Consider the following 16,926-nt stretch of genomic DNA (forward strand, 5'->3'; position numbering starts at 1 on the left):
GAGGAGGGAGATATGGACTGAAGGGAGGCAGAGAGATACAGGAGAGAGAAAGAGAGAGAGAGATGACAGAACGATGTGGAGACCACACAGAATAGAAAATGGCCGGGTCAAGTCTTCGGTGAGAGGGGTGAGACTGCAACCAAACAAACGACGGGAGTGGCGACAACATCACATTTTTACACTCTTCGGAGGATTCGACACAGTCCTGACAGGACCATCTGTAGCAGTGAAACAAAGTGGATTGTGCTAGTTTGTTGTGTATGATTACACGGAGTGCGTGCGTAGGAAGTATTTAAGGTGTGGGTTGGACCATTTTAACACAGGTCTCGGGGTTCTGCCCTAGAAAGTTTTTTGATAGAGTGGAATTCTGTATTCCGGCCTTTTTTTTTATATTTATCCGGCTATAGTAGCATGAGGAAAATGATCAGCAGGCCTATGTTTGCACCTTAAATACAGAGGAAGTTCCCCAGAACACAAATTGGAATTTATGAAAAAGCTAAAACTATGTAATTTGATTCAATTACTCATTTATAGCTTTGTAGCGCAAAAATTCAACACATAGTTCGAAAGAAATATCCAAATAAATGTTACAAAACGAATCGCCAGCAATGACTCAATGACGCTGTTTTCGCTCGTACTTTACCTCATTTCATCTCTTTCTCTCTCTCCCTCTATTTTAGTCTCATTTACCATCTTCCCTTCCTCCTTCCTGTCATGTTTTCCGTCTTCCTACCTCCTTTACTCTCTTTGTTTAGGGCTTTTTGTGGTGACGGTTTGACACCCACCTTAACTCACCTGCCTCGCATCGACACTTCAATGAGTAGTTAACATTTGATTTGCATGCCTCAAAAGGTTGTACATATGATAAAAAGCAAGACTCACAAAAATTAGACAAATCATACACGAAAACACATACTGCATACGAAAGAGAGTAACAGGCCTTTGCATACTGAATTCTGAGTTTAAAGTCAGAATTGTGCAGAAAAAAAGAAAATTAAAACTCAATTGACTTGACTAAGTCGGAGAATGTAATTTAGTATTTGGGGCAAGTTATGTGGAAGGCTGATTTTGAAAAGATGTGGCGTAAGTTCGCCAAAAAGGTTTATAGCAATCCAACCAATCATCGTTGAATTGAAGTTTGTGCACGGTGGCTCTTAAAAGGCACATGGCAGCAGGGTTTCATCAAGCCAATGAGATACCTGTTTTGCTTCAGTATCCTGGAGTGAGGTACTTAATCTCTTCATGCTTCAGAGGTGCCACAGTGGCTGGTTGAACTTCCACAGCGCACAACTAAAGAAAATTTAATTAAGTTTAAATTGGTGTGACATGGATTTGATTCGTTAACGTGGAGGGCATAGCTCAATGCTCAGCAGGCTGTCAGATCTACTTAAACTGCACTTTCATGTTAAATTTAGTTAATTATCACTTGTCTCAAGAAGGGAATTAACCAAAACCTTTTCCTGATGGATTAGCTCTTCTGCCCTTCAAATGTGGAAAATACTTAAGATGCTGAGCGCATACTTTCATTACAGAATACAAGTACTAACATAAAGAAAATACCATACATGCGTATTGAAATGCATGATGCAACATATACCCATTTCTCGTCTATGGGCCCACACCCATGCTTATGGCATCAGACAAGAGAGCAAGCACAAATGGGGCGTAATGGAAAACTTGGGTGTCTGAGTGAGCGCATCTTTCAATTTACGCCCACGTGTCACGTGGAACCGAATTTACCTGCGTGACTCATTCGCCGTCGCTGTTTTGTTTACGTCAGCATGCAGTCAAAGCGCAGGCAAATCTATATGCTCAATTGACTCGACTGTACAAGCTGTTGAAGACGCATTCAAATCATAATGCAGATATCAGACTGCAAGATGAGTCAAATCGACCTCGAGATGACAAGCCGGATGACTCACTCCAACATTAGTCAGTGATCTTTATCGGAAGCACAGCTGGGGTTTACTTCACCTAATCAGCATCAGCAATTTCAGTCACATACACGCTGATATAGTTATAGTCTGCAGGAGGATCAGTATCAACATGAGTAAACCTCTGCTTGGAGACCATAGATGCTTTTCAAGTTCTGCCTCGGTGGATGCCCTGAGAGTAAATAAGCAACATGAGCTACAACACCGCTTAGACAGTTGGGTTTCAACCTGCTGGAGCAGAGACAGCAGACAAGTTGTGTTTTATCTGTTAAAGCTATTGGGAGGAAAGACACTGCAATGGAACTCTTGTGTCTTTCACTCCTCAGCTCTTTGTAGTTCCCTGTAGCCTGGATTCCTTCCCTGTCCTTGAACTCTTGTTTGGCTCCACTTGTGACCCACTACAACCTCTCTGCCTCTTTCTATCACAAGCGCCTTTATTCACTAAATTCCCAAGACATCTCATTGCCCATCTGTAGCCCACCCTCCATTACTCGCTGCCTCTCCCCATCCCTTGATGTCTCTGACTCCTTCCTCTCCATCCCTCCGTCTCCATCCCTCTCCTCATCCAGACAGGCATTCTTGCCTCTGGCCTTCCTGCTCTCACTGCCTCGCTGTGGGATTTTAGATTCTCACCAGGAAGGGGGAGTTATTACCACAGCCATGCCAAAAGATTAACCACTTGTCATGAGAAGATTGTTGAATGTCAAGGTCATAAAAACTAGGGTCTGGAAAACATGTTAATCATTGTGTTCATCCTGCCTCCAAGGCCTGGAGGACCGGCCTCCCACGTCTGCTGGTCCAGTGCAGGGAGAGGGTGGGTCGACTGGGGATGGGCCCGGTTGTGGGGAGGGGAAAGAAAATGGGGAGAAGACCTTTCACTCACACGGCCACGGTGCTCTGATTGTAGTTGAGCTTTACTGCCAAAAGAACATCATGCCCAGAGTTCTGCTGGGGTTCAAAGACAGCAGCAGAGAGTTCATTACAAGGACATTAAACCGAATCACATCACTGAAGGTAGTTTTCTGTGACAACCTTTTAAAAATAAATTAAAGGCTCTACTGATGACATTTTTACATAAACGAATAAAAAATAAATAAATAAATAAATAAATAAAATAATTAAATAATACATCTACAGAACTTATACAAAAGGTGTAGAATGGAAAAATTGTTTTTCCTAAAAAACACAATCATCACATGATTGTTTTGTTTATGTCTGTGTAAGAATTCTGTTGGCTCCAGCTTCTAACGAAGTTTGTATCACGTGGTGGGTCGTAAGCAATCAGGAGTCTTGGTAGTTGCCAGTTTGTGGGGGGGGGAAAAATGGAAGATTTGCTGATGTGACTGATGTGTGAGAGATGTGACAGCGATGTTAGGAACGTGTTAAGGCATTTTCACATTATTGTCTGGAAAGGTTAAAGTTCATTGTCCTGAACTGTGCTGACCTTTGCTGGCAAAGCCAATCCCTGTTGCCCACTGCCTGAACTTAAAGATGAGTGAAACGCAAATTACTAATTGTGTCTCTGAATTTCCAGAACAACACAACAACAAATTGGCTTCACATCAAGACATGATTAAAATATATTCATATTTGCTCCATAAAATATCAACATGCATCTGCAGGTGCCAGGTTTGTTTAAAAAACCCTGAAGCGGAGGAATCGACTGCTAGCAGCGTTGGAATTGTAGCCAACGGGAGGCATTTGGAGAACAGGGAGTCCTGATTAGTAAATACTGTGGCAAACAAAACAAAACATGCACTAAATGACTTTTTTTTTTTACTTATAATATGAATACACGTTTAATTGTACTCATGCACAACAGTTTGTGATGTTAAATCCAAATTATTTCAGTTGTATTTGCATTGCTGGAAGAATGAGCTCACTCATGTTGCCATAGTGTCTCACACATAAACACAAACATGTCGCCCACCTGCCCCGAGACATCTTCAGAAAAGTTCCTATTACATAAAAAAAACAAACAAAAGTGAGCAGTTTCTCTGGGAAAGTTCCACAAACCGCATTATTAAACCACAACAAAAACAATAAAAAGTGATATTTCGCGGTGTACAAAAAGCTGCATTGTTCAGTTTACAGTTTCTATTTGCCGCTCATCTCTTTCGTCCAAATGTAATTACTGAATTTCGCTCTCAGCTAAAAAATGTTGTTTATTTTGGAGCACGGTCACAAACAACACAAGGATTCAATCTTTCTATTATGGTGATTCAGTGTCCGACTTATTGTAGGACAATGTGGGACGAGTCTGAGGTTACACTGTGGGCATGTCTCTGCTTTGTTTTAGAGTTGTCCTTGCAAATAAGAAACAACTCTGGGACAAATACTGTGCCAAGAGCTGACTTATAAAAGGAGTGTTACGCATAGCTGAATACGTGTAAAATCTCAGATGATAAAAAAAGATCCTCCTCCGGACAGAGAGATACAGTTTACGCCAAGCCTGTGGTTCCTGGAACTGTGTTTCATTATCTTGGACGGGAATGTGAGCCTTGTCAGTGTTGAAGTGCCTTGAGCCTTTTAAGAGAAAGGAGGACATAAAGAGTGTATGGAGACTTAAAATTCACATGTGTGTGTTTCTGCACCTGCTGGCTGACAGGAACTTTGGATAAATGCAGTGATTAGGTATTTGGGACATTGGTAGACTTTCTTCCCCCTCTTTGCTTTCACATCTACTTGTCCTGGACAGTCTGCATTAGGGAAAAAGTCAAAATGGAGCCATATGCAGACAAAAGTCCAACTGTTTTAATGATCCCAGTATTGAGACAGATTCCTTCAGTGTGAATGAAATCCTTTTGTCCGGGATTCTGGCATGTCTTTAGAGAAATCACTCTGCAGCTTCTTAAGCAGTGGCCAATTATCTGTAGCTCATAGTGCTAAAAACGAACAAAACAAACACACATGCATAGTCTTGGTTTGAGATGGCCAAGTTGGAAAAGAGATAGGGGTATTATATATCCATTGACAAGGGTCTATGGATATGATAAGAAAACGGTTGTGCAAGTTTTCCCAAAACTCAAGGAACTGGCCGAGGACCCACCTCTGCACCTGCACATGTGCACTTGTACTGAGTTGAAATCTGTTATTGCTGCTCGACCCTGAAATTGCCGCGTATCCAGGAAGTTACCTCTGGCTATTTACCGTGAGAGAGAAAGACAAAACCTCGGTCAGATTCCAGGAGCAGAAAACTGAGAACTCAGATAACTGACAGATTGACAGGCGGAGAAACAGAAAAGGGAGGCAGCGAAAGTAACAAATCAGCAGGATGAAGACGCTGGCTCATTGCCAAAGCATTTTCGTCCGAGTTTCCACAACTTGGCACCCTGCTTATTTTGAGGATACCTGACACAGATACAAAGCGCTTACTTGATCACAGCTAATAAAAAGGAAACACTAAGCAAACCGGGGCTATATTTAATCCTACAGGCGCCAAGGCATACAAATGCACACATGCTAATCAAAACAAGCAATCGAAATCAAACACAGACTTCTTGACGACTTCTTCATACCCCCTTTCGCAGCATGGCACCATGTTCCTTTAAGCTTTTATTGCAGGTAAATTTGTTTAAAACGGTTGCTTGTAAAAATCTGATGCCACAGGAATATTTCAGACATCTCGCTGGCAGAATGTTGCTGAGCTGGAAAACATTCGGCGGGTGAGTGAAGTGAAGCGAAGTACCCGCCAGTATCAGCCAGCTGAGTTGAACGAAAGGTCAGTCTTTCGAAAGCTACTTGTAGAATTTGAGTGCGTGAGATGAATTTACCTGCGCGTTACGCCAGGCATATTTTATAGCTGCACTCAGTTAACCCATCACACTAATACAAGCTGATGTCAAGAACTCCACATATGTTCCCCTTTCCGTAGTGTAGCAGTTGGTGAGCTCGTACTTCAGGAGTTTTCACAGTAAATGTTCTTTTGTTCCTCATATCGTACGTGGTTTGTCATTACAAATGGAGTCAAGTGCTTTAACAGGTTGTGCGTGCCTGTCAGTTTGACGTTGCCTGTCTCTCTCTTCCTGTGTCCTGAGGCCGCAGCGGCAGAGTTCAGTGTTTAAAGTATCCCTGATGTACAACAGGTGCCTCGGTTCTCACAGAAAATGTATTTTAAACATGAAGACGAGGGGAGAGGACGGGGCAGAAGCTGATCTCTCCCATCTCTGCTACTCACATTACAACTGTCACATGGCTCAAGTCTGATAGCGGTCACTTTAAAGTTTGTTCAGCCTGCCTTGGATTTGGAAACAAAGGTGCAGATAATAACTTTTTACATCTAACTAAGGGAGTATCTGCAGTACTGTTTATAGAAATTAGTTTTTACCTTCCTCACTTTAAAGTGCTGAATGTAATCAGCAGTTGATAGCAGTTGCATGTTGCTCTGTTTGCCAATGAGTAAACGACTGGTAACGCATTTATAAAATGAGAATATCCCGTACTTTTTCTGTTGTCTGTGATTCCTGTAAAATAATCTCTATAGGAAGAACCAATGATGACTAACACCCGCCACAAGCACAATCCAACAAGTCTAAAGGTACAGCTGACACTGCCTCACCTATTGTTGTTTTTACCTAGCTCTTGTTGCTAATGTTGATGAATTTGAAGCTAGCTACTGTTGCAAAGTACTGTCTTGATTGGATAGCCTATCATCAGCATATTCAACCAGCTGACTTGTTTCAGTTACTGTAGCTATGCTTGCTTTCTTGCTAATGTTATCTCTACCAAGTCTTAATTTGCTGGTTTATTTATTTACTATCTGAGTGGATATGCTAGTTGGCTAGCTTTCCAAATTACTCTCCTAGCCAACCTGATCTATGATGGTAGCTTTTGTATTTGGACAATAGTGTGCTTTTTTGAGAAAACAATTAATGATATAAAATGTTAAGCTGTACTCCTTTCAGCTTACAAGCCGAGAGCGATACAAAGCAGGGGCAGTCGACAAGCTAGCTGTAACCTAAGCTTAGCTGTGGTGAGCAGGCTTGCCGTGGCTTGACTGCACAATATGGGGCCAAGCTAGTAAGTAGGCCTATCACAAATAAAATATAGCAGTTTTAGTCTGAAATATTGTCATGTATACCCAGCATTAAGTTTTAATTTCAGTGTTCAGTCACTTGTATGTCAAATCATGGCCAGAATAAAAAAAATTTTAAGTTTCAGACAGTACCTTTTAGGGTTGTGCCGATTGACGATGCCAGCTGAACTGGAACTACTAATCCTTGACCATCGTAACATTGTGATTTAAAAGGCTGAGAGCACAGTTAAGTAGCGTGTCCCCTCAGAGTTGCCGTAGGGCAAGAGTGGTTGTTGTTTATGATGTGTAGGGAGAGGATAAGAAAAGAAGTATGTTGCTGCTGAGTGCAACATTACATCTCCATGTCCCGTTTAATAATTTTCTATAAACAAGCTCAGTAAGGCGAATGCAAGACACAAGAATTTGTGGCAGCAGTGTTTCTTTTCCCAAGGGCCGCTGTTTCTCTCAGACATGCTGTTTTTATACACAGTCTAATTTTCCTTGGCCAATGTTGTTTTATGCATACAAGGCTGAACAAAGCTAAGTTATGAATATGTGGCGCGGAGACGACAACGCTTTTAGACCTGGCACAGGCACGTATGTCGTCAGTAACGGCAGATAGTTCCCTCTGCAGGGTGAGAAAGCTGGAGATTCAGGTGAGCAAACTGCAGCAGCTACAGTGGTGAGCGAATACGCAACTGCTGGCCTCAGACAACACTGACAGGACATGCTGCCTCAAAATCATAAACAACGACATCATCGTCCATCACAGTGTTTAGCTGTATACATCAGCATATGCCAATTCAGCGGACATCGCCCAACCCAAGTACCTCTAAAGACAGTTGCACCATGTGGAATAAGATAAACGGTAAAGATAAGCAGTCTTCAGTTGGTTTGACGTTCACCACCATGTTGCTTTTGAGTGTTTTTTTTTTGTCTTATGAAAAAAACAAGTTTTCCGAAAGTTTACTAAATACAAGAGTTTTAAATTGTTTCCAAGAATAGTCAGCTCACTGACAGCCATCCAACACTGTTTGGAGAATGTAACTTCAATTTTGCTCTTAACAGACGCTGCATGACATCATTTTGCGTGACAAAAACTTGATTCATGGCAGTGTCTTGGCTGCTGTATTAGTTTCACATTGCAGCTTGTCTAAACTGTGACAGGCAGATTGTCCCGGATGACAAGCTTCGATTACAACTGGGAATGCAAAAGGTGACTAGACGAGAAATGGACACAATGCACATGTAAATTCTGTCGCAAACCTCCATTGTAACTCCAGTTGTTATTCCAAATTCAACCTTCTATAAAAGTAAGATATGCTCCTTATAAGTCAATGCATGTTTCAGGACTTTATGGCCACTAGATAGCAGTTTCCTCAGAGGAAAGAAATATATCCTTGAACATTTGGGTGCGTGTAAAGGTGAACAGCGAGCAAGTTGACCTGGCAGTCATCCCTCTTGATAATTATTTCCAGTGGATGACAGCGGGAGGAACTGCACTACATCACTGATGAGAGACACAGAAAAACTGTTTACCTTTCTCTGTTTTTCTCCGCATCACCCTCCCGCTGTCTCTTTTCTCTCTCTCCGCGCAGCTGTCAGTCTCTCTTTCTCACCCCCTCATAATCTGACGCCGTTGTCAACACTCCCGGCGAGAGGTGTGTGTTTGTTTGGGCAGACTGTTGACGTGATGCCGTTGCTCATCTTTTAACAGGGACTTGTATCTAATGACTAATGTATCACACGGAGAGGAAGAAACCTCTGCTTAATGTAAACTAACCGCGGATTGATGGCAGGCAACGCTCTCCAGAATGGGCTGTGTTTTTGGCCCACCTGCCTTGTTGTCATTGTATCACAGTCAACACACTGCACTCTAACCACAAGCAGACATTTGGCAGCTTGTAGGTACCAGAGTCTGATCAATGGAGCATCTTGTGGACTGGCAGACTGAATTCAAATGTGTTACTTGCTAACACTACATAATCAGTACCAGTAGATATGTGGCTGGGCTCCACTGCCTTGGGCTAAGCAATTAAGTCTCTGTCTGAAGTATTTAACTCTCGTGCCGCATACTGATTGGTTCTCCCTTAGCACGACTTCTCTCCACATGCTCTGATCAAACTCAGGAAATCCTCTTCAACCAAGGTAGTGCCACGAAAATGCTCGTGACATTTGAAAGCAACAGAAATGGTCCTGATTTACAGTTTGGCATGCGCGATGAGCCTGTTGGGAGAAAGGGAACCTCCTTAGAGCCGGGGAGGTTACAAGTGAGCCACATGAGGCTGTTTACATAAACATCCTCCTTGGTGCAAACTGTATGAGGCATGAATCATAAAAAGGATATCAAACAACTGCTTTGTTTATGCCAGCGTGTATTAATACAGTGTGTGGAGCATCTGGGAATATGAACCATGCTGCGTCTGTCATTTCTCTGGTATTTGCTTAAATGGTTTTTTGGAATACCTGTGTCAGGGCTGTTTTCTAGAAGCTCTCTCGTTCTCCCATGTATGTTTTTCTGCCTGGATACTAAAGAGGAAAGCAGCTCACCGTCCTGTGCACGTTAACAGGCAGGGAGCTTTTTACGAAGTACTCTGAGACTTCCTGTTTTATCTCTACCATATGGATGGCCTTTACCCCACACCGTTTGATATACGATGGATGTTAGTATGTAAAAACCATTGGACCATTTCAAATAACATTTCCCTCTCAGCACCTTGCAAATGTGGATGAAATATCTAACTTTCCGGTGCGTCCCGTATACGATTTCTGGAGCTGAGCTCAGTTTTGTTTCTGCAAAATGATAACACAAACGCCCAGCATTTGGAGCGAGTCCAAACTGTGCTCGCTGGGATACAGGAGGGGCATCTCTCAAGCTTGTGTGTGCATGTGTTTGTTGTTTTGCATACAGCATTTGTGGGAGGCTGTCGGAGGGATCACCAGACAGGTTCTGATCAAATGCTGAGGTAATCCCATAAGTCAGAGGTGCTCTCTAAACCGCTCTGACCCCTGTGCTCCTGCGCTGCAGTGTTTACGCTGGCTCCGCTGACATTAAACACAAGCCACATATTTTTGACATTAGGATCCTCCCGGCTCACCCTGGGCCGTGTAAATAGTGTGCTGCCCGTCAGCCGAGATCAATCAGCTCGTTGCCTGTTTGGACCAGCTCCATGTGTGTGCAAGTTACTAGGTGTGTGTATGTATGATTGCATCTATTGAAGCCAAAATATATCAGTCAGTTTCTCAAGGGTTTCAAACAATCCGCTCACTCCATCGGCAATCCCAAACTGACCCCATGCAGCGGTTAAAGAAGTGCTCAGATCTTTTTATTTGAGTAAAAGCAACAATACCACAATGTGAAAGTATTTCATCATGTGTCAGTGCCCTTCATTCAAAGATTTTAGTATAAACGCGCAAGATTTATATGTAAAAGGCAGGCTGACCACTTTTGGAGTCACTGAACATTATATTATATGATCACAATTGCTGATTAATTAACATGTAAGCAGCTTTTAATGGTGAAGCTATTCGGGGGGTAACGCCTTTGCTTTGCATTGTATTTAAGAACACATCACATGCTTTGCACAATATGAAAAACGTGGTCTACAGAACGGAAATCTCAAGCACACGAGCATTCTTAGGTTGTGAGAAAATACCTGAAATATGATTTAAGAGGCTAAACTTCTCTCATCCCATCTGAGTTGCTTTTTTTTCTTTTATTGATCCAAGGCCAGTGACATCTTGATAATTCTCAGCTGCTCGAGGCTACCTTTGAATTTTCGTCCATGCAGGCGATGCAGGCAACACTGACCTCTTCTGGTTGTCAGATGCCGCACTGGGAGGATTTAAATGCACTTATTGAGAGAGGACCTGCGCGCCTCAAAAGATTAACGTCTTGCAAGCGAAGGCCGTAAAAATCAAACATGCTCAGCTAAACATTTACAACACCACTAAACTTTCCGACACGCACCGGCAGAACGTTGTAGATAAGTCAGAAATACTGACACTCCAGTTTCAACTCACCTCAGCGACCTTCTGGGTGTTTGTGGAGGAGTGTGGTAGGAGTGTGGGGGGGGGGTATCCACACACATCGCAGCATCTAGGCATGCAAGCTCTCCATAAAAAAAACAGCCCGACATGCATTCCCACATGAACTTGTGCGGCATGTGTTTCTAAGTTGTTCACGGCGGATTGCTTTACGCTTGTTATATGTAACATCTCATGAGGTGTGAGATGCCGCACATTCCAACGTATGGCATGTCTAAACTCTGAGAGTTAAACATGGCGAGTGTGAGTGTGTACTTTTCGGGAGATAAGGTCAGATAATGGGAAACTGTGTGCGTCTCTCAGAGCAGTGGTGGTCAGGGGAAGACGGATGAGATTGCCGGTGTTATCAAAATCATCTCATCTACTCTACTAAGCATGATTACCGCGCTTTAGTGCACTTCTTGCATCATTTTACTACGTGTTTCAAGGTGACAGTCTTTCAGTTTGAAGAAGAAAACTAGAAATATACAATGAATAGAAAATGAGCTCAATTTTGTTTTCTCTTGTCCCTTTTACTGTTAACTTGGAGACTGTTGATATCTTAACTGAAATAATGCTGATTCAAGTATAATGTCATGCTCGTGTTTTCTTTCATTTGTTTTCTTAGTGTGTCCTGCTGCAACATTAAAGTTAAGTCTTTGCTGATAAATGTAGACATATCCCTACATATTCTTTAAATTACCAGTCTGGATTTAGTCAAATATAGATTGCACAACAATTGATTATACCTTGTATGAAGAGCTGAATTGTGAATCCATATGTTAAAGCTGAAGTTTTTGGTCTGTGTGTGTGTGTGTGTGCGTGTGTGTGTTACAGAGCTGTGGTTCAGGGGGTCCAGATGGTAGGCATGAGGGGCCCGGTCTGCACTGGAGTCTGGCTCTAGAGTCCACAGGGGCTCCCACTTCAACTGGACACATTCCACAGGTACGCATGAACACTCAGTGCTGCAGCACACACAACTCAGCTGGGTTTTTTGTGTACCAGTAGTACTTTTTGGTATAGTACCCTCTGAACCCCATAGAACCCGTGGTACTGTACCTGTATCGAAACAATGGATCTGCTTTGCGTGTCCACCGCAGACAGTAGTTTTACATGTAGGTGGGGTTGTTAACAAGGGCTTTGAGGGTTACACAGTTAATTTTTCTAGCAGGCACAGAGTAGAGTGGACTTATCATTGGAAAGGATCCTGCCACCTTTCTAGCTCCAAACAGTGTTCTGTGGACCTTATTTTCCTCTGAGAACAGCATGTTTGAGTTTGTATTATTGCCTAGTTAAAATGGTAAATATTAAAGAGTTTGAATTTCCTCTCCAAAAGTACGTAGTGCACCTTTGATTAAAGAGAGTGCATACCTCCACCGTGGCCAAACAGTCCCATCTTATACTCACTCATAGATACCAGCCACCTTAATGTGTGACTTTTTTAATCTGGATCCATACATTATTCCTAGAGAAAATAACAGAAATGTTGAAAAATCTGTCAGTGTCAAAGAAAGTAAGAAAATGTGTGGATCTATCCCTTTATCGGGATGTCATGGGGTCTATTCTGGGCCGAGACACATCCTCCATCCAAGTTTTGTAGAAATCTGTTCTGTAGCTTTTGTGTAATCCTGCTGACATACCAACCAACAAACTGAAAACTTAACCTCCTTGGCAGATGTAATAACTGCCCCAAGTACTCGACTTGAGTACTGCGGTGGAACCATGGACAACAGCCAGCTGAAGGAACCTTTTAGTTCCTTAAAAATGCGCTCCTGGGAGTTGAAGTTCCTGTAACTTTAGGTGGAAACGCAGATCCCAACTATAATGTGAGCTGTATGTGTAGATCAGGTAAAGGCATCACATTGTCTGATTTCTCTTTTCCCCGTGTTCGGCTCAGGACGTGTGCCCATGAGGTCGTCACCACTGGTCCTGCTCCTCTTGATCGGCGTCCAGGCTCTACTGAACATGGGAGGTGGATTGGCCTGGAGCGACGGGGCAGCCAACCACAAAGTAGGACAGCGGACGGCAGCCAATCACAGAGCAGGACAGCAGCAGACAGCAACGGGGGACCACCTTTCTGAACACCATTCTTCACAGGAACACCGTAGGACCAGCCACCACAGGACCAAGAGGCCCCATCGGGCCACCTCACACTCCCATGATAGGAGCCCTGTCGCCGGGCACTCGACGTCAAATTCCCCACCGGACCCATCTAGCCCAGTGGTGGACCCCAAGCTCTTCTCCAAGAGACGCTACCGCTCCTCACCCCGTGTTGTCTTCAGCGAGGTGCCCCCATCACATGATGCCCTGGAAGGCGAGGGCTATGACATTGAAGGGGTTAGGGGGGCGAGGGTAAGGCGCAGAGCGGGATCGCACACCATGCACCGAGGGGAGTACTCAGTATGTGACAGCATAAATACCTGGGTGGGCAACTTGACACGAGCCACAGACATAGCTGGGAATGAGGTGACAGTGCTGCCCAACGTTACAATCAACAACGTGGTGAAGAAACAGTTCTTCTATGAGACCACCTGCCGATCCCCCACGCACAGAGGCTCCGGGACTGCGAGCGGGGGAAGGCAAGGGGGCCGGGGCGGCAAACAGGGCTCCAAATCAGGCAACTCAGGCTGTCTGGGCATCGACAGCCGCCATTGGAACTCCTACTGCACCAACACACACATATTCGTAAGCGCCCTGACCATCTTCAAGGAACGGACAGCATGGCGTTTCATCCGCATCAACGCCGCGTGTGTGTGTGTTCTCAGCCGGAAGTCTTGGGCAGGACGACTGGGGCACTGACGGTGGGAGGACGACTCGTGACCAGTGAATTATGAACCAAGCACACACATTTCTACTAAACAGCCACTGCAGCTTTATTGCCAATACTGTAATCCTCCTCCCCACCTCCAAACATACACACACACACACACACACACACACACACACACACACACACACACACACACAGACCATAGCATTCATCCAACACACACACACTCACTCACACACACACACACACACACACACACACACACACATACACACACACACACACACACACAAACAGCGTCATCTATCCAACCCCTTGGCCCCTGACCCTACCTCAGTCTGAGAAGTTCTGGTTGTTTTAAGTTATGAGGACTGCATGTCATATTTATGGTTTATACAGTCAAGTATGAAAATATATACAGTATGTGTATATATACAAAATGAATCCAAGCTTTTAATGTTATTATGTTATTCTTGTTGTGTTGTTGATGCTGTTATTTATTAAACACCTCAGTACTTGCCTGGTGTCTTGTGTCGGTTGAAGATAGTGTTTTATGTCTGCGTTTTGGCTTCAAAGCTGCTATAATCAATATATTTATATTAATAATGAATAAATTGTCGTTGTGTTGATGTTGACTGTTTTGGTTTAGTCTCACTGCTCTCCTCAGCATTTGATTTAAATACAAAGGCAGCTTTTTTCAATAAAAAGAAAAAGTTCTAATAACCTGAACGTACAACACCTGTCCCTCTCAAAACAGCCAACAGAGACAATTAGCAGCTTGTTTGGTGGAGCATTGAGCGGTTAAAGAGCAAGATATTACCCTCAGGAGTTGCTGGTGGCCCAACCAGAGTAGCAAGGACAGAGAGGAGAGTGAGTGTTGTCCAGAGACATGACTCCAGGTTAATGTAAATGTCAATGCTGCTCTGTTTCTTCTCAATGTGTAAGAAGGCAACTGCTCTCCATGTCAACTCTTTGAGGTGACCATATTTGATTGTGTTTACTGCCCCCAAGTGGCCAAAAATCGAATAACGCAAGGTTTAAAGTGATGGCACTGCACTTATGCTCAAATGAGAGGATGGGAGCCCCGGCACGAGATGCATCTAGGGGTTAATAAGTAATTAGTGGGGTAGGAAATGGATTGTGCTCACAATAAGTACACAAAAATAAGTTTTTTCTCCCCCTATTATTATTTTTTTCTTGTGAAATAGTTACCTATAGTTAGTTACATCATCGGGCCCCTAAAATTAAATTAAATCAAATAGCTTGAAAGAAGAAAAATGTGAAGGTATTCATACAAGACGGAATATTAGAAGATGAAGATGTTGGTTCCCAAGCACAGCGAAACTTGGTTACTTTCATAAAAACATAGTTCAATATATACAGTAGTGCTCAGAATTGTCCATACATGTGTTAATAACATGTAATTCAAGTCATTCTTTAGTCCCAATGATTTCTACAACTCTCATTTTTATGTGATGGAATGAGTGGAACAAATACAACTTTGAAGTTTGGTTCAATAATTCATTTATTATAGGTCGTCTGACCAAATCTGCTGGATCAAAAATATAAACACAGCATCATGGATGATTGATTTTAGTGACTACAGAACGTTGTGTCAGTCAGATTTCCTCTGTGGCGTGGCCTCTCAACTTCCTCTGAGTGATTATGATTGATCACGGCAGATGGCTTTTCTGAGCCCATTTTAACAGGGCTCGTTTGATACACCCATTAGACTCGGCCACAAACACTACAATGGGAAGGTCTAAAGAGCTCAGCATTGATCTGAAAGAGCACATTATTGATTTGAACAAGTCAGGAAAGTCACTTGGAGCCATTTCAAAGCAGTTACAGGTCCCAAGAGTTCTCCAGAACTACTTGTCCCCACAGTCATGTATAGGAAGGACAGTGCTGTATTTTGAGTTAGAAACCATGTTTGACATGACATGGTTAGACCCACTGTCTCATTTCAGTTCAGATTTTCCCATTTCTCTCAAGATTTCATATGAAGCTTTTAGTAAACTTCACTGGTTTGACTGACTTTATTAGTTGGGAATTGTTGAAAAAAGAAGTAGAAAGTAGTACTAATGGAGTGAATTATAATATGTATTAGTTTAACATCATATTAACAACATGTTGATGAGTATAGTCACTGGTGTTACTTTCTTTATGGGTAACACCAGTTTAAAAAAAGATTTTAAAAAATCATCAAGCTTCATTTATGTGTATTTATAGACTCAATTACTTATATACTACTATTTAATACTGAAATCAGCAATCACTTAATCCACTTCTGATTTAAATCCTGCTTATTCCGAGTATGAATACGGATACAGAGACAGTAACTTAGTAACAGATACAGATAATGGTGTACTCACTCGTTCACTGTATATATAAGTATGTTGTTCACAAAAATTGACTGGGGGCCTCTACTGACTCCCTTTTAGTGTCTTTTGGTGTGAACCCAAATATGTAAATCCTGACACAGAGCTCCTCTAGAAGACAGGTAAACAAAACAAGTAATAATGCGCTGACCTGGCTTATCATTTGGGGTTGATTTTGTTCTATGATATTCCCAAGATTATCTGCAATCAATCAAATTACAATGGTTACGGGGTCTCTGCGACAGACAGTAACCCGCTTTAACCAGCAGGTAATTCAGCCCCGTGCGTGAGTGAGTGCCAATTACAGAAATCCACAAAAGATGAGAAGAAGATCATTTACCAAAACAGAACTCTCTGACAGGATTCTGTAAGAATATGCCTCCCGATGAATAAACCGATACCTGATACCAAATGAAAAGGAGAGGAAAAATGAGTGTATTCTGCGTCTCTCCTCACATCACATCCATCCCCGGGTGTCAGACTGTGCTCCCACCTTGGCTGCTGCTTAACAGATCATACAGAACACGGCACTTTTTTCAGCTTGGACCGTGTTGCCAGGAGACCTCATCACAGCAAGGCTCTCTGATCAAAGGCTTTCTTTTGAAAAGGTGACCTCGGGTAACCTTTCACTTTGGCGGGAGCCGCAAACGGGCGATGTGGTTCGTTAAACACTTTCTCTCCATTTTTGTTTTTTTGCTTGCAGCAGCTGTGAAGTGAAACAGTGAAGAGTGAAAGGTTCAATTGAATTCTGGCTGCAAACTGTAAACCATCACAGACCTCCAAGTAGACTGAATGGAGGTT

General features: G+C 42.8%; 1 protein-coding gene across 2 annotated transcripts in view; it reads left to right on the forward strand.

Moving 5' to 3' along the window:
• The window catches only part of ngfa (nerve growth factor a (beta polypeptide)), a 92,655-nt gene extending 78,393 nt beyond the window's left edge, over window positions 1-14,262 (forward strand). For both annotated transcript variants that reach the window (XM_030423055.1, XM_030423053.1), the window contains exons 2-3: window positions 11,812-11,919; window positions 12,872-14,262. In XM_030423055.1, coding sequence (XP_030278915.1) covers window positions 12,883-13,773 — 891 coding nt within the window. In that variant the 5' untranslated portion in view covers window positions 11,812-11,919; window positions 12,872-12,882 and the 3' untranslated portion in view covers window positions 13,774-14,262. The remainder of the gene's footprint in view (window positions 1-11,811; window positions 11,920-12,871) is intronic.
• The last annotated feature ends 2,664 nt before the right edge of the window (window positions 14,263-16,926 follow it).

The sequence above is a fragment of the Sparus aurata genome, chromosome 7, assembly GCF_900880675.1.
Source record: "Sparus aurata chromosome 7, fSpaAur1.1, whole genome shotgun sequence".
NCBI lineage: Eukaryota > Metazoa > Chordata > Actinopteri > Spariformes > Sparidae > Sparus > Sparus aurata.